A 16,951-nucleotide genomic window follows, 5' to 3' on the forward strand; every position below is an offset into this window, starting at 1 on the left:
GACTTTAATTCTTGAAAGCTTCTGTGTTTGTTTAAGAACCTTCAGTACCGGTGTGTTAGAAGACAAGAGAGTGATAATAAACGTGAGTATCAAAATAGACTATCTCTGGATCTGTGTTACTTACGTCACGAAGTTCCTTGCTCTTTTAGGAAACTGAACCCATCTAATTCTGTCTCCTCATCGATTCTCTCTTCTAGGCAGTGAGTCACCACCTGGACTGTTTGAGTAAGTTCCCTGTGTTGACCGTTCCTCTTTCCTTCTGACCTGACTCCCTCCCTCCCTCACTGAACTCTCATTTTCCCCACCACACAAATTCAGAGCACTTAGTGAGTTACTGTAAGGTGTTTCAGACTATTTAGGATGTTTAGTCAGTTTAAATATCCTTTTAAAAAAGGGCCTTTTAAGAAAAACCAACCCAGAAGTCACCACACTTGGATACCATCGTTTCTCTGCCCAGTTCACATTTCACTGCATTTGGAAGGACAGGAGATGGCGCCAGAAAGCCATTTTGGTTTCCAGTCGGGTTTTTCACCAAGCTCAGAGGGCGCAAAGGGCTAGAGAGTTGAAACAAAACCGCCAGAGTTTGAGAAGCAACTAAGGTGGGGGGAGGTGAGGTGGGAAGAGTTTTTTGTTTGTTTTTTTAATCATATAACGGTCCTCTTGACACTACTCCAAATCAGCCCGGTGACAAAAGAAATATCCATAGTAAAGACAAAAATAAAGACAACCCCAATACAAATTTTAAAAATTAATAAATACAGGCAAACCCCTGGAGTTTGCCACTTTTCCCCTCTTTCCTACATACCAGGGCCTTTGTCCATTGGCGAAACACAAGGGCTGGGAGGGGCTGCTCACTCCCAAGTGGGAAGGCGCTGATTTGAGGCTGAGACATCTCAGTGAAACTGTATCCACTTGTATACGCAAAATCCCAAAGCCCACCAGCAGTGAAACACTTTCGAGAAGGAATCACATGCAAGACATTTTGAACTGGAACTTTTAAAAAAGCTTTTAAAATTCATGGACAACCAGGAGGTGGCGCCTGACAAGACACATTATCTCTCTCTCGGGAGGCTGCATCACTGCCCCGGACACTCCAGGGAACTCTGTCCTGGCAGAGGTCATTCTGTCCAGGCCTCTTCTTTCCTACCTTGCAAAAGAGGTCTCTGCTTGCTTGCTTTTTTCTGTTCTTCTGTGTTAACGGTCCTGATTCCCAGGAAGTCTAATTTACACTTTAAGCCTTTTCTTCTTCTTAGATGGGATGAGAGGGGTTTAGGGGGAACCTCAAAACATAAAATTTTTCTGGAAGGGAAAAATAATTTGAAGGGTGATGAAAGAATTAAAAAGGATATGGCATCTGCAAAATGGCTTTGCTTTGCAGATCAATCACAGTGGACGGAAAAGCACCCAGGCTCCTGTTTCAGCAGGGGCTGATGATCTGGCATATGCTTTATTTCTGTTCACTTGGCTTTTATCCTGCCCCCTTATTTAGCTTCTGCTCCCTTTGATTTGACTATTTATTGCTACTGGGCAGGAGCAAGGAGGGCACAGGGACCTCACACGAGTGCCTCCTCCAGGCTGAGACTCTGGTGAGGGAAGGGAGAACTGGGGCCAGTGTTTGGCCTGAGGTTATCTTTGAGTCTCACAGTTCATAATGAGGGATTTAGGATGTACATTCCAGTCAGGATTTCCAGTCCCATGGGGGAACAAGCACCAGCCTGCATTCCTGAGATTCAACGGCCTCTCTGCTCCACTTGCCCAGCTCTCCCGCGGCAGGTCTCACTCAGCCCCCAAAGTCCCGCCCCAGGCTTTGGTTGGGCGGGTGGGAAGACCCTGGGCCCCTCTCCCACTCCAATGGGATCACATGGTCTCTCCTCTCCCTCCCCTCTCTTAGCCTGGAGTCCACCTTTTCTTTTCTTTTTTTTTTTTTTTTTTGATGGTGGTAGTGACTGTTTCTAAGGTCTCCCCGCCTTTCCTCCTGCCCTGGCCACTGTGCCCAGGGTCTGTGTCCTCTTCAGTGACAAAAGCCGCCCTAGATCTGGGTTCCCTGGGGAGGGAGGTGGCTGGGTCTGGCAGTTGCAGCCGCTGTCTCTTCATGGTGCTGCTGCAGCCCCTCCCCCCGCTGGGCACACAAATGGGCTTTATCCAGCAAACAAAACCACCCCCCACCCAGGCCACAAAGGCACGTGGACCCAGCCTCACCGTGGGAAGGGGGTGGTGACAGGCGCAGGAGAAAGAGCGCTCCAAACGAGCTCTCCTCGCCCGCCTCACTTCTCTTCCTCACTTTCCACAACCAAGGTTTTAGTCCTTGACTTCCTACCCTCCAGCTGCACCCTGAGTCCCCCGACTCCTTTTAACTCCGCACTCTTCCTATTTCAGGGCACCTCACATTCTGCAGGGATTTGGGCACGGGGCCTCCCACTATCTGTCCCACACCCAGGGAGTGGCCCCTCAGAGGAGAAGCCAAAGTCCCTCGGAGGGGGACTGGATGCAACCCCAAAGGATCGGACCCCCAAAGCCTCCATTCCTGCTCCTGCCCATTCCCAGGGACACCTTTCTCCACAGTGGATAGCAGAGGAAGGAAGAGCTCACCCCAGCTGGATTCCTGAGCCAGGGCCAGGGCTCCCGTTTTCACAGCCGCGCTCTACTCTGAGCAGGGCCATCCTGCATGCTTAATCGGCTATTTAAGGAGCTGTTCGCCAGCAACCCAGGCAGCCCCCCCTCCCCACGTACACCCGTCCAGAGCCACCTTAAAAGCAGGAGGCAATTGGAAGTAGCTGGCCAGCAAGTGAAGACTCCAAAGAAAGGTAAAAAGAGAGAGGGCAGAAACAGAAGCAGTGAGATTTATCCTGGGACCAGAAACTCACGGTACCCCCACGAAAAACCAAATCCCTTGGAAGCCCGCAGGGACACAAAGACAGCAAGAGAGAAAGACAAATACACTCAACTCCGGGAAACTCCTGTCCTCCCCCCAGCAACCCCGCCCCTCTCTCCCTACCCCCTCTCTCTCCCTCCCCCATCTCTCTCCCTGCCCTAGTCCTCTAGTCCCCAGACCCCCAGTACCTTGCACTCCTTCCGGCCACACCATGTTGTTCTTCACCCTCCTGCTAGAGGTGATTTGGATCCTGACTGCCAACGGGGGTAGGTACATCTGGGTGTCTGTGTGTCTGTCTGTGCTGATGTACACATGTTGCCTTGCATGTTTAATGGAGGAAGAGTGTAAAAGGAAGCCTTGGGGCTAGAATAGGCTCAGGCTCAGGGATGGAGGGAAAGAGAGAGGACTCAGGAGGAGACCACTGTCCTTCTTTGCCCTTTGATTTTCCCGCTTTGTTGTGGGTGGGGATGGGGGCAAACTGGCCTGGGGCAGAATATGTACACACGCCTCCCGCAGAATCGATTTGCAGACTACAAAGTCTGTTCAGAGCTCTTTCCCCACTGCCCTAGTCCCAGGCTACCCTCCCGGCCTTCTTTATTTACAAACTCATCCAATTAGGGAGCCAAAGAGACCTGGAGTGAAAGGATAGAGGACTCATGGAGGGGGTGGTCAGGGGAATATTCCTACACCTCCTGCCAAACTCAGCCCCCGATCCCTGACTACAAACCTCATGGCCAAAGTCCCCTCTCCTTTCTAGGTGTGTGTGTGCTAAGCTACTACAGTCGTGTCTGACTCTTTGTGACCCTACGGACTGTAGCCCACCAGGCTCCTCTGTCCATGGAATTCTCCAGGCAAGAGTGCTGGAGTAGTCTCCATTCCATGGGGCGACCAATTTACCGGTTTTTCCTGAAAGCAGTAGGAATTAATAGTCCATATTGTTAGTCCCTTTACGATTTACAAAGGACTTTCAGGAGCTCCCAGGAGAGGAAAAGGTACTCTCAGGGGAATGGCTGAGGTGTTCCAGGAATGTCCCCAGGACCCCTACCACTCAATTCTGTGATCCCTGTGTCTAGTACAGATGTGGAATTAAGATGTGTTGGAAGAACGGGGTTGGGAGGTGTCTAGAGGGCAGGAGGAAAATGCAAAGATGACTGGGCAGAGGGGCGCCTAGTCAAGGAGAGCTGCAAATCTCCACCGAGGAGAAAGGAAAAAAATCAGGAAAGAGGAGAAAGAGATGTGAGACCAGTGTGTTGAGAATTTGGTGGGAGGGAAAGGGCAAGGCTGTTAGCCTGCCCTGAACCAGGGGATTTGAGTTGTTGAGGTGTCCCATTGAGCTGGTGAATGCAAGGCTGCCTCCAGCCTTCCTCTGGGTTGCTTATCAGAATTGTGTGAACTGAGGGATGAGCCAGTCGAAGAGCCCAGTGATGAGATCAAGGATATCTTAGCAGTCTAAGGGATTTATTTAAGGGAATAAGAGAGCAGAGGTTGCAGGAGGCAGGCGGCAGGGGGTGGAGATTTAGAATTTTTCTCCAAAGTTTCTAGCAATTTGAAAAATGCAGAGACAACCTGTAGGAAGTCCTCCTTTTCCCCTTGAAGCAGTTTGGCCCTGGGTGAGGGCTGGACCAGCAGACCCCAGACCTTCCATCCAGAAGACAGGACTGCATGAGAGCCTGGCATGTGACCCAGCTGGCAGCTCTCATTTCCACACACAATGCTTTACTTTCATCCTGTCCCTGCCAGCCTGGCTGCCTGTGCCCACCCACCACCCTCCACGTAGAGTAGACCCTGCCTGACTCCCACCTCTCCTAGTCATCTGGGAACCTCGGGAGCAGAGGTTCCTGGTGATGGAGAAAACTTGCTTTAGAGTTACTGGGACAAGAAGGAGAAACGTAAATGTTCATTTACAGCTCAGTGCCTGGGTTTGTTCATTTACAGCTCAGTGCCTGGGTTCGTACAAAGCTTCAAAGCAAAGGAATAACCGCCCTCTCCTCTCAACAAGATGGCCCCGACTCTGAACTTCTTGCCCCTCCCCTTGTTCCAGTCCCCTTCCTCCAAACTCTCTGCCTACACCCTCACCTCAGCCCAAATGTTAGGCTGGCTTGGCACAGGCTGGAGAAGAGTGAGGGTTGGGCATTTTGCACATTTGGATCCAGGTTAATTTTAGTCTCCTGGCTTTATCTCTTTTCAATTCTCCTCCCCCTTTACTCAGCGAGCACAAGCACAGCCTGGCTGGTGATTTTAAATAGACCCCCGACCTTTCCACTGCGGTGTCCAATTTCAGGGCTTCCTTTGGGAAGTGCTGGAAGGAGGGAGAAGAAAGGGAGGGGGGAAGTGGAGGAGCTCCCTGCCTCGGGCTGCGCTGGCTGTAACTCAAGTTACTCTGCCTTGCAGGTCAACACTGGACGTATGAGGGTGAGAGCAGAAATCCAGGCCTACCAACGCCCCTTCCTCACTGGGACCTCTTCACCTGGTGGGAAGACTTATGCCACGTGGGTGGGGAGGTTTCTGTTAGCTTTTCATCCTAGCTCCTGCCTTCCGCAACTCCCCATGCCCCAGCTTTCGCTCAGATTGATTCTTAGACCCTGTTCTAACCATCAAATCCCACACCCCCTGATTCAGCAGAAAAGCCAGTTATGTCCTCAATCACTCTCTGTGGGAGTGAGGGAGCTGGAGTGGAGAGGGAAGCGGGTGGGGGAAGGTACCATGAGCTTAGCTGCCAGTTCTCCTCCTTGCTCATTCTATCCTGATCGATCCTACCCCCACCTGAATCTGGAACCGGCACAGAACCTGAGGTCAGGGGTGAGGGAGAGGCCAGCAGCACAGTATGTGACCCTGGCAGAGGTGCAACCAGATTCCTTTCAACTTAACCAAGTCCCTGAGTCAGTGCAAGGTCCAGCGTGAGAGCAAGGAGTCAATGATGGGAAGTCAGCAGGTCTGAATCTTAAGGCCTCTTGATAGGCGTTCCCCAGAGACCCTACCTCTCTAGAATAATTTTCCCAGTTTTCCTGCCCTTACTCAAATTCACCTCTCTGGCTCTGTGGACTTTCTGCACATCTCCTCTTCCTCTCATTAGCTCTTGTATCCTCCAACAAGAGAACCAGTAAGTAAAGGCAACTGCTTCCCATTCATCAGGAGAGCAGGGGAATCATCGCTGCCCCTGGATAGGCGATGGGAAGGAACTGCTGCAGTGAGTCCAGCAGGGACTCCCCTCTCACCCAGCCCCGCATAACTGAGGGCTTCATATGGGGTGGAGGGAAGTGCATGTCCGCCTCCACGTAGGTAAATAACTTGGTGGAGGGTTGCTGAAGGGTGGTTGGGGCTGGAGGGCAAGACAAATGTCTGTGATAACCCCACCAGGTCCACATGGTCAAGACCACTGGCCCGCCTCTTACCCTGAATGTGGAAGCAATGCCCAGTCCCCCATCAGTATCCAGACAGACAGTGTGACTTTTGACCCTGACTTGCTACCTCTGCAGCCCCATGGATATGAACAGCCTGGCACTGAGCCTTTGAACCTGCACAATAATGGCCACACAGGTAAAATGACCTGGCCTCCAAGGAGATGTAAGCTTCAGTTCCAATCTTAGGAGTCAGAGGTGAAGCATTCTCCTAACTTCTAAATTCTCAGAAGGTCTTATCTATAAATTTGGAGACAAGAGAATGAGGATGAGGCTCCTGTAGCCAAAGGTGGTCAAGGGGTTGGTGAGCATCACAGTACTGCCTTGATCTTCACTAGAGAAGCAGTGGCTGGGACTTTCAGCCAGTGGTCCAGTGGTTAAGACTCCAAGCTCTCACTGCAGGGGGCACGGGTTCAATTCCTAGTTGGGGGACTAAGATCCTGCATGCCAATGCCCCAGGGTGCCACCAAAAAACAGAAAAGCAGTGTCCTATGGGAAGAACAGAGGATGATACGGTTGAATGGCATCACTGACTCAATGGACATGCATTTGAGCAAACTCCAGGAGATAGTGAAGGACAGGGAAGCCTGGAATGCTGCAGTCCACGGGGTCTCAAAGAGTTGGACATGAGTTAGCCACTGAACAACATGGGAAAAACTGGGTGCTGTGCAGAGAGACAGAAAAGGCTGGCCAAGTTTCCCAAGAAGTGGTGGCAACTGCAGGGGAGGGTAGGAATGCATCCATATTACTCCACCAACCCTAACCACTTGCTCTCTTTCCCTCACAGTACAACTCTCTCTGCCCTCTACCCTGTATCTGGAAGGACTTCCCCGAAAATATGTAGCTGCCCAGCTCCACCTGCACTGGGGTCAGAAAGGAACCCCCTGGGGGTCAGAGCACCTGATCAATGGCAAAGCCACAGCTGCAGAGGTACCAGGAGCAAGGTCTGGATTAGGATGTAGTGGTAGGCACTGTTGGTGCCAGGGATCTGGAAACTGAGAACAGTCACGCTTGGGGTGAAAGGGCAAGCTTTGTGGGGCAGATTTCCTGCATCCAAGAGGTGGTGGTGGTGGCAGCGGTGGCTAGGATCAAAGCCTTTGGGACTGGGTAGTGGGGAAACATCAAATGATTTAATTCCCTGTCCTCTGCCTTAGCTCCACATCGTACATTATGACTCTGAGTCCTACGAAAGCCTGAGTGAGGCTGCTCAGAGGCCTCAGGGCCTGGCTGTCTTGGGCATCCTCATTGAGGTCAGTGGCCCCCAATCCCTCCGAGGGCCCCCTCCACTCCCTCTGCATCCCACAGTCCTATTCTGTCCGTCTGTTGCTGGTCATCCTCCCAAGGCAAATCAGCAACCCATTGAGACCATGTATCTGACACGCAAATCACACAAATCTGACTTCTAACATGGACTCATCTTGAACATTCTCCCCCACTTCTTCCCCATCCAGGTGGGTGAGACTAAGAATCCAGCTTATGAATACATTCTGAGTCACTTGCATGAAATCAAGCATAAAGGTGAGCCCTAATAATCTATCTTAAGACAAAGTCACATTAGACTTCAGGGAAATTTCCAAGGCCTGAGAGGCCTGGGATGAGGCAGTGAGTTAGGGACCAAAGTGTTTGCTTCTAGGAACCCTGTCTAGGTAAGCAAGGGTGCAGTGAGGGAGATGAGCCCGAATCTGTCCTTGCCCAGATCAGAAGACCTCTGTGCCTCCCTTCAATGTGAGAGGGCTGCTCCCGCCGCTGCTGGCACAGTACTTCCGTTACAACGGCTCGCTTACCACTCCGCCCTGCTACCAGAGTGTGCTCTGGACAGTCTTCCATCGAAGGGCCCAGATTTCCACGGAACAGGTGAGCAGTGGAGAGGTGAGGCAGCAGAGTTGTAACCTCAAACCCTTCCCCACTTCCCAAAGCAAGAGCTGCTTGTCCCCGAGTCCCATGCTTCTGTTCCTCAGCTGGAAAAGCTTCGGGAGACATTGTTCTCCACGGAGGAGGAGCCCTCTGAGCCACTGGTACAGAACTACCGAGCCCCCCAGCCTCTCAATCAGCGGATGGTCTTTGCTTCTTTCATCCAAGGTGACTGTACAGGGCCTGGAAAAGGGGAAGTGAAACTGGGGAATTCAATGGCAGGAACTAGGATGCCCCTAGGAAGGAAAAGGCTAAAGGGGGAAGGGATTCTCAGGCCTTGCTTGGACTGGGACCCACCATGCCCCAATGTGCCCAGCCCTCAGGGCTGGCACAGGGCAGCTTCTAGCTGGCTGGGGATCTGGTCTCGCTGACCCAGGTTTTCTTCCCTTGCAGTGGGACCCTCGTATACCACAGGTAAGATGGTCTTTCCCAGGTAACGAGGTGTGGGGTTGAGGGTATGGTGCTCCTCAGGTTAGGGAAAGGCTCACTATCTGTCAGTCCTAGGCAGACACCCTCCATCTCTCTCCCAGGTGAAATGTTGAGTTTGGGAGTAGGAATCCTGGTTGGCTGTCTCTGCCTTCTGCTGGCTGTTTATTTCATCGCTAGAAAGATCCGGTGAGGTCCTACTCTCCAATCTTCCAGTCCTTTCTTTTGTCCTGAAAAGCATGCTCCTAGTCCACCTCTAATCTATTTCACATCGGACACTAGGCATTTCCACGAACCATTCTCCCTTCCAGGAGGAAGAGACTAAGAAACCGGAAAAGTGTGGTCTTCACTTCAGCACGAGCCACCGAGGCATAGACTCCTTCCTGGACACTTCAGATGCCTTCCACTTGCTCGGCTGTCACGGCGCTTGTCAAGTGAGGCACTGGAACTGGCCAGAAAATACTGGAGGAGTAGGCCAACACCCCTCTTTCCTCCAGACAGTCCCTACACAGCGGTATGGACAGGCTTTCATTCAAGGAAGAACAACAGAACCTTCAGCCTCTCAGAACATGGAGATCAGGACAGCCCTACGGTGACAATGCGGAGGCTCAACTGTGTGTAGCTGTAGGGGGATGTGGCCCACAGTCCCCCGTCCCCTCATCTTTATAACCCTGTCCCTAGATAGAGCTGTAAGAGCTCCCCTTAGGAAAAAGGGTTGCTGCTGTTTATTTTGTTTTTTTTTTTTTGCTCAATATATTTGGAAATTAAAGCTGCTGACCCCACGTCTGGTTTTACTCCTGGAGCTCTTGAGAATGGGAGTGTTGCTTAATGCCTCAGATGGCATAGGTGGGCAAACGGAAGCATGGGTGAGTAACTCCTTTGACTCCAGTCCTGGAGGAGGGGAGATCCACTTCTGGAAGATGCTTAACCCAGAGTTTCTGACATGAGTTCAGATTCCCTGCCCTCGCATCGAAGCTATCCTTGGAGGGAACCAGAAATTGCCAGGTTAGAAAGGAGGTTGGAAAAGAGCCATGAGAGGACAGAAACCTCATTAACACGTTATCCCCTCCTTTTAAAGCCAAGTTCCCCCACAATTATAAAGTCCTTTTTATTAGTCAAAATCACAAACACCTCGATTAAAAGGATGGGATACACCACCCTCAGCAGAAAATGATACAGTTTATAGAAAACCTCCCCGCCCCCATACACCCCAATTAAAAACTAGAAAAAAAATCTGCCCTCCTTCCCTGTGATGTCATGGTAGGCTGACTCCTCCAGGAGCACTGCAACTCTGGAGTGGGCCAGCTCCCCGCAGCACCCTCCACTTCACCTTGGGGAGAGGAGGGATGCTGGTGGTCAAGGAGGTTAAAACATTAGTTCCAGTAATACCAGTTCCCAAACATGCACTTCCTTCCTTTCCCCCAAAGCCTGGGACCAAGGGGAAAGCTGGGCAGGTATAAGCCCAGTCATAAGGAGCAAGTTGAGGAGGGAAAATACAGTCCAAGGAGGTTAGGAGAAGAATTCCAACATACCTCCTCCCTCCCCCAACTCAAAAAAAAAAGGCAATTTGGGGTCTTTATCACACCAAAAATAGTTCCCCTCAGACCTGAGAAAAAGACCAAGATGTCCAGTCTGGGGAGGGGGTACTGGGAAACTCAGAGCTCGTCTACCCTTGAACCTCCATTGACTTCATCTCCATGGCAATGGCTAAACTAGGTCCCTTTTCTTGGCCACCTGCACTGTCCAGAACTGGAGATGGAGAAATACAGGGCGAGGAGATCAGGAGGGCACCCCAGGCCCAGGGGTCCCCCCCAAGGTTCCCTCAGTCCTCGGGTGGGATGCGCAGGGCAGAATACACCATCACCCGACTGTCCTCCTGCCGTCGGCCTGCAGAGGGGAAGGGGGGTGAGTCTTGGGCAGGGTGAGGGCAGAGCACTGACACATGGGGAGTCCTGGACAACAAGGGGAAGGGGGGTCCCCAGATGGTGGGGACAAGTGCAGATTCAAACCCGCCAGTCACTGACTGGCTGAACCCAGACTGCTCCTGGTAAAGCCTAGAGACTAAAGGTCACACACGAGTGGACAAAGCAAGACCCTGAAGGTGGTGGAACAGACCGACGAGGAGACAGAGAATGCTGGGCAATGGACCGGGCTGGGGCTGGGCTCAGTCATGGGCACTGGGCAGGCAGGTGGGATCTGTCAGGCGATCGGTCCAGGTAGTCAGTCCTTACACGAGAGACTGCGCTGGATACTTCGGAAGGACCCTCCAGCTGTGGTGAAGGCCCAGAGCCCCATGGAAACAGTGACTGCATAGATGGGCAGCAGGCTGGCCTCATACCAGGGGTTCAGGAATGTCTGGTGATGGGGGAAGAGTAGAAAAGAAGTTAGATTCTCCCTCTAATCCCTATATTCCCATTGTGCCTTTGACCCAAACCTCCCCAGAGATCTCCCTCAAGTCCCCCAGTCCTTCAGAGCATCAGTAAGTATCTTGTGATTTTCAGCTCCCCCAAACGTTTCTGCTATTCCTGCTCACCTCAGGCCATCTGCATTATGGTTTGATTAATCCATTCAAACTCCTCCCCAGAGAATCCCCAGAGCAGGATATATAATTGACGCTGAGGTGAGAGACGTCTCAAGACTCACCTTTCTGCCTCCTCTCAACACAGATTTTTAAACGTTAAGAAGTGAGGATGTATTTCCCCTCCATCCCACTCACCATTAAGTTCTTTTCTCTCTAACTCAGGCCCCTGTCCCCAACTCACCAGTCCCGATGTCAGTAGGTGACTCCCAACCACCAGGCCCAAAGCCCAGTACCGTCTCCTCTCACAGGCATCAAAGAACACAACTCCCCAAAAGGTATGGAGCAGGATAATGGCTGCTGTCAGAAAGGCTGCAGGGGGGAGATGGGGATGAGATACATCCCTCGTCTTCTCCCAGCCTCCTGAGATGCTGAGCCAAAGAAGTCTCCCAGGGAGGGCCAGTAAATCAGGTCAGGGCTAAGGGATGGATGGGGCAGGACGACAAGAAAGAAAGTGGACCTTACCTGAAGTCAAGAAGTAATAGGGTGAGTCTCCATGGATCCCAACCACACCTGGCCCAAGTGCATCAGCCAAAATATTGATAACAGAGAAGACACCACTGATGATACCGAAGGAAAGACCAGAAACTGGGGGGAGGGAGGGTCTCATCAATGCCAGAGATCACTATAGCCTGACTGCCAGTGATCCCTCCCCATTCCCAGGCACAATTTCCCCCCCACCTTCTCTCCCTCCAGGCAACCTAGCCTTGGAAGTCAGGTGTGAAGAAAAACAAGAAGCCACTTAGGACAAGTGGACGTTTAGAGGGTTCCCTGGGAGAGACGAGTGTCCAACTCCCTCCTCCAGTCCCTCTCCCTTGGCTCACCATAGGCCATCTGGCGGATGGAGATGGGTGATCTTCCGTCCTCACTCAGCGATGCTAACCCTTCATCTGCCTTCCTGGGGTGTGGTGGGGTGGGTGGGACAGGGGAAACATGAGGGAGGGCAGGAATCTCCTTTCCCTCTAACGTCTCCCCTTAGTGCTTCCTCGTCCAAACCACCACCCAGGGCTGCCCCATTTATAGTTCAGTCCTCTGCCCTTCTCCCCTCCAGACCATCCCATCTTCTTACTTAAGCAGCTTGTAGTAGGCAAAGCGGAACACCTCCTGTAGAAGGACGGAGACTGCAGCACCAAATATCAGAAGGCCATACTGTAGCCGGGCATCTGACCGGTCGGTCACATGGACCAAGATGAACCAGACCACAGAGGCCAGGAGCAGGGAGACCAGCCAGAAAAACGCCCTGAGGAAAGACAAGGGCAATCAGACAAGCAAGGATAGAGGGCATCCTGAGAAATCACAGAGGGAAACCAATCAAGGCTGCAGCGTAAAAAGCGGAACTTAGACTTCCGGATGGCCAGGGAGACAGGGAGGAGATAGGATAGGTGTCTCCACCAAGGGAGTTTGTAGAGATCTGAATGCAGGGGAAGGCTTAGAAATCTGATTAAAAGGTCTGCAGAGCTATGAAAGCCAGAGTGTAGGAGCACAAGAGGGCGAGGTATCCATTCCTGGATACTCCCGTAGGGACGGGTGAGGTCAGCACAGCCCCTTCACTAGTCTTGGCCCTGGGCCTCCTCTGACGTCGCCGGGAGGAGTATAGGAGGAATCTGTGCGATCCCTGCAAGGCGGAAACCAACTGCGGGAAAGGGCAAATCAATCAGATCCCTGACTCGACCCTTCCCAATCTTCACCTCCAACTTGTCTCCCCCTACTCAGGCTTCCCTTGGAGCGCCCCAGGTGGCTCAGTGGTAAAGAATCCGCCTGCTAATGCAGCAGACTCAGGAGACGCGGTTTCCATCCCTGGGTAGGGAAGATTCCCTGAAGTAGGATCTTCAGTACGGCAACCCACTCCAGTATTCTCGCCTGGAAAATCTCATGGACAGAAGAGCCTGGCGGGCTACAGTCCATAGGGTCGCAAAAGAATCGGACACCACTGAGCAGGAGCAAGACTCAGGTTCCCAGGCTCGCCCCAGGTCCTCAAGCGCCTCTCGGATCTCACTCTTCGGCGTCCTTCCGCGTCTCCCCAACCCCCTAACTCACCCGGCGACCAAGATGATGACGCGAAGCGGGTCTCCAGCCACAGTGATCAAGAAAAGCGCAAAGGCCGGGCCGAAAGCGACAAAAGTGCATCCAAAAAACACTGCGGCCCCCATGGCTGGGCAGCTGGGGGCGGGGTGGAGACCCGGCCAAGAGAGGGGAAGGGGAGGAGCACGCCAGCTAGGGTGTCCGCGTGGGGTGGCGACGCGACCCCGTGAGGGGCGCGGTGCAATGTCACCCCCGGACCCCCGGGGAAGGCGGGGATATCGAAACCCCAGACACAAGTCCGCGCGACTTCCTCTACGGAAGCCGAGGAGGGAACAAACCCCTTTGCAGCCTCATGGCCACCTCCCATCTAATCCCCACCCCCTGGAGGCCAATGGAGGGAGAATCCGTGGGGGCGGAGCTGCCGTGGTGGGGCGTGGCTTCACGACCTGCTGGGAGTTGTAGTCCAGCTTTCCTTGGGCTGGACCTCGGACCTGGGAGTGGCTCCTGCCGGTTAAAGCAGCGGGCTGGGCCCGGCCCAGGTTCCTTGGTTCGGTTCGGTTCAGCTTTGGTCGCTGTTTCCTTTCGTTATTTTATGGGGCAGGGTGGTAGCAATCCTACCTTTTCTTGAAGAGCTGCAGAGGGGGAAGATCCTGTTAGAAACTAAAGAACAAATACAAAGAAATCACAGGATAGAGGGTGCCGGGAGATAGGGACGGGTATTGTTCTTACTTGAATGAGAGGAAATGAACTGGAGATACTGCCCAAGAAATGAAGGTTACACTTAAAAGTAGGTGCGCTTTGAACAGGCTAGTGTAGGAAAAATACAATACGGTGTCGCTAATGAAGCTTTCATCTGTTATGACAAGCGAATAAGAAAGAAATAAAAGGAGCCTGGATAGCAATGTTAGGTAGGTTAGAGGGGATTTTGAGTTAGAATTGGGAGTTAAAGCTGTTTGTAAAAAGCAATTATAGCTGTGGAGTTGAAGGAAAACTATCCCCCTCCCCCCACACCACCAAAGTTACTCAGTTCCCTTTATGTCATACTTCCTCTATTTATTTTCTGAAAATGAATATCAGTGGTGTCTTTTCCTCAGACTGGGGGAAGGGAAGGGAAGGCACAAGGGATGCATTTTAGAGAGAAAGAAAGTTAAAATGTAAGAGGGTACTAGTACTTCATTTGGATGGGGGTAGGGTTAGTCCTTAGGAAGGATATTTTGGCAAAAGAGTGCCAGGATGGGAAGGTGAGGAAAACTGGAACATTGCTTTTGAGAAAGTTATCAAAGTACCCCCCAAACACTATAAAAATTGTTCAAAGAGAGCCAGGCTTCCTTTCCTTCTGGAAATGATTTATGGCAATGCATAGATGTATATCCACATAAGAGTTTTACATTTTTTCTGGAAAATTCTGGAAAGCAGCTGAAGGAGTAGATTGTATAGAATTATATGAGAACATCCTGGTTGGTGCTCAAGACTCTATATTGTTTTGCTTGTGAGCATAGCAATCCAGAAGAGATGTGGAGAAGACATCATCTCTCCTCTGAGCTGTTATCACAGCGTCTTCTGACTTAGGAACAGGTGCCAAACCTATCTTGTTCATTAGTGTTTCCACGGAGACTTGCATAGTGCCTGGCTCCTGGTAGATGTTGAATAGATTTTTATTAACTCTCTTAAATGGTCACTAGACCATTGTTTATTTGTTCATTAACTCTCTTTATTGTTTATTTATTATTTGTTTATTAACTCCCTTAAATGGTCACTAGAACAAATGGTCACTAGACCATTCAGGTATGACCTAAATAAAATCTCTTATGATTATACAGTGGAAGTGAGAAATAGATTTAAAGGACTAGATCTGATAGATAGAGTGCCTGATGAACTATGGACGGAGGTTTGTGACATTGTACAGGGGACAGGGATCAAGACCATCCCCATGGAAAAGAAATGCAAAAAAGCAAAATGGCTGTCTAGGGAGGCCTTACAAATAGCTGTGAAAAGAAGAGAAGCGAAAAGCAAAGGAGAAAAGGAAAAATATAAACATCTGAATGCAGAGTTCCAAAGAATAGCAAGAAGAGATAAGAAAGCCTTCCTCAGCGATCAATGCAAAGAAATAGAGGCAAACAACAGAATGGGAAAGACTAGAGATCTCTTCAAGAAAATTAGAGATACCAAGGGAACATTTCATACAAAGATGGCCTCCATAAAGGACAGAAATGGTATGGACCTAACAGAAGCAAAAGATATTAAGAAGAGGTGGCAAGAATACACAGAAGAACTGTACAAAAAAAGATCTTCACAACCAAGATAATCACGATGGTATGAACACTCACCTAGAGCCAGACATCCTAGAATGTGAAGTCAAGTGGGCCTTAGGAAGCATCACTACGAACAAAGCTAGTGGAGGTCATGGAATTCCAGTTGAGTTATTTCAAATCATGAAAGATGATGCTGTGAAAGTGCTGCACTCAACATGCCAGCAAATTTGGAAAACTCAGCAGTGGCCACAGGACTGAAAAAGGTGTTTTCATTCCAATCCCAAAGAAAAGCAATGCCAAAGAATGCTCAGACTCCCGTACAATTGCACTCATCTCACACGCTAGCAAAGTAATGTTCAAAATTCTCCAAGCCAGGCTTCAACAGTACATGAACTATGAACTTCCAGATGTTCAAGCTGGATTTAGAAAAGGCAGAGGAACCAGAGATCAAATTGCCAACATCCACTGGATCATCGAAAAAGCAAGAGAGTTCCAGAAAAACATCTATTTCTGCTTTATTGGCTATGCCAAAGCCTTTGACTGTGTGGACCACAATAAACTGTAGAAAATTCTAAAAGAGATGGGAATACCAGACCACCTGACCTGACTCTTGAGAAACCTGAATGCAGGTCAGGAAGCAACAGTTAGAACTGAACATGGAACAATAAACTGGTTCCACATAGGAAAAGGAGTACTTCAAGGCTGTATATTGTCACCCTGCTTATTTAACTTCTATGCAGGGTACATCATGAGAAACGCTGGGCTGGAAGAAACACAAGCTGGAATCAAGATTGCAGGGAGAAATATCAATAACCTCAGATATGCAGATGACACCAACCTTATGGCAGAAAGTAAAGAGGAACTAAAAAGCCTCTTGATGAAAGTAAAAGTGTGAAGAGTGAAAAAGTTGGCTTAAAGCTCAACATTCAGAAAACGAAGATTATGGCATCTGGTCCCATCACTTTATGGGAAATAGAAGGGGAAAGAGTGGAAACAGTGTCAGACTTTATTTTTGGGGGCTCCAAAATGACTGCAGATGGTGACTGCAGCCATGAAATTAAAAGACGCTTACTCCTTGGAAGAAAAGTTACGATTAACCTAGATAGCATATTCAAAAGCAGGGACATTACTTTGCCAACAAAGGTCCATTTAGTCAAGGCTATGGTTTTTCCAGTGGTCATGTATGGATGCAAGAGTTGGACTGTGAAGAAAGCTGAGCACCGAAGAATTGATGCTTTTGAACTGTGGTGTTGGAGAAGACTCTTGAGAGTCCCTTGGACTGCAAGGAGATCCAACCAGTCCATTCTAAAGGAGATCAGCCCTGGGATTTCTTTGGAAGGAATGATGCTAAAGCTGAAACTCCAGTACTTTGGCCACCTCATGCAAAGAGTTGACTCATTGGAAAAGACTCTGATGCTGGGAGGGATTGGGGGCAGGAGAAGAAGGGGACGACAGAGGATGAGATGGCTGGATGGCATCACTGACTCAATGG

The 16,951-nt window shown here is 50.5% G+C and overlaps 2 protein-coding genes across 14 annotated transcripts; one reads left to right on the forward strand and one right to left on the reverse strand.

Annotated features, from left to right (window-relative positions):
* Nucleotides 1-2,202: 2,202 nt before the first annotated feature.
* CA14 (carbonic anhydrase 14) lies at nucleotides 2,203-9,389 on the forward strand. 13 transcript variants are annotated; one of them, XM_012180403.4, is made up of 12 exons: nucleotides 2,203-2,804; nucleotides 3,109-3,138; nucleotides 5,264-5,284; nucleotides 6,230-6,409; nucleotides 7,058-7,200; nucleotides 7,425-7,520; nucleotides 7,722-7,788; nucleotides 7,967-8,124; nucleotides 8,229-8,349; nucleotides 8,575-8,595; nucleotides 8,712-8,796; nucleotides 8,919-9,389. In XM_012180403.4, the coding sequence occupies exons 1-12, from the start codon at nucleotides 2,666-2,668 to the stop codon at nucleotides 8,980-8,982; spliced, it is 1,125 nt and encodes a 374-aa protein (XP_012035793.2). In that variant the 5' UTR covers nucleotides 2,203-2,665; the 3' UTR covers nucleotides 8,983-9,389. The 13 variants fall into 13 exon arrangements, 12 of the variants coding, with proteins under 12 accessions (XP_012035793.2, XP_042105360.1, XP_060269817.1 ...); XR_006059808.1 differs by lacking the exon at nucleotides 8,919-9,389 and having other exon boundaries at nucleotides 7,972-8,124; XM_042249426.1 differs by lacking the exon at nucleotides 8,229-8,349 and having other exon boundaries at nucleotides 7,972-8,124.
* Nucleotides 9,390-9,701: 312 nt separating this feature from the next.
* On the reverse strand, nucleotides 9,702-13,541 carry APH1A (aph-1 homolog A, gamma-secretase subunit). Its single transcript, XM_004002443.5, has 7 exons — nucleotides 13,223-13,541; nucleotides 12,255-12,425; nucleotides 12,010-12,083; nucleotides 11,651-11,773; nucleotides 11,370-11,497; nucleotides 10,839-10,962; nucleotides 9,702-10,494 (listed from the first exon to the last, which is right to left on the reverse strand). The coding sequence occupies exons 1-7, from the start codon at nucleotides 13,333-13,335 to the stop codon at nucleotides 10,430-10,432; spliced, it is 798 nt and encodes a 265-aa protein (XP_004002492.1). The 5' UTR covers nucleotides 13,336-13,541; the 3' UTR covers nucleotides 9,702-10,429.
* Between the last annotated feature and the right edge of the window lie 3,410 nt (nucleotides 13,542-16,951).

This window comes from Ovis aries, chromosome 1, assembly GCF_016772045.2.
Source record: "Ovis aries strain OAR_USU_Benz2616 breed Rambouillet chromosome 1, ARS-UI_Ramb_v3.0, whole genome shotgun sequence".
Classification (NCBI taxonomy): domain Eukaryota; kingdom Metazoa; phylum Chordata; class Mammalia; order Artiodactyla; family Bovidae; genus Ovis; species Ovis aries.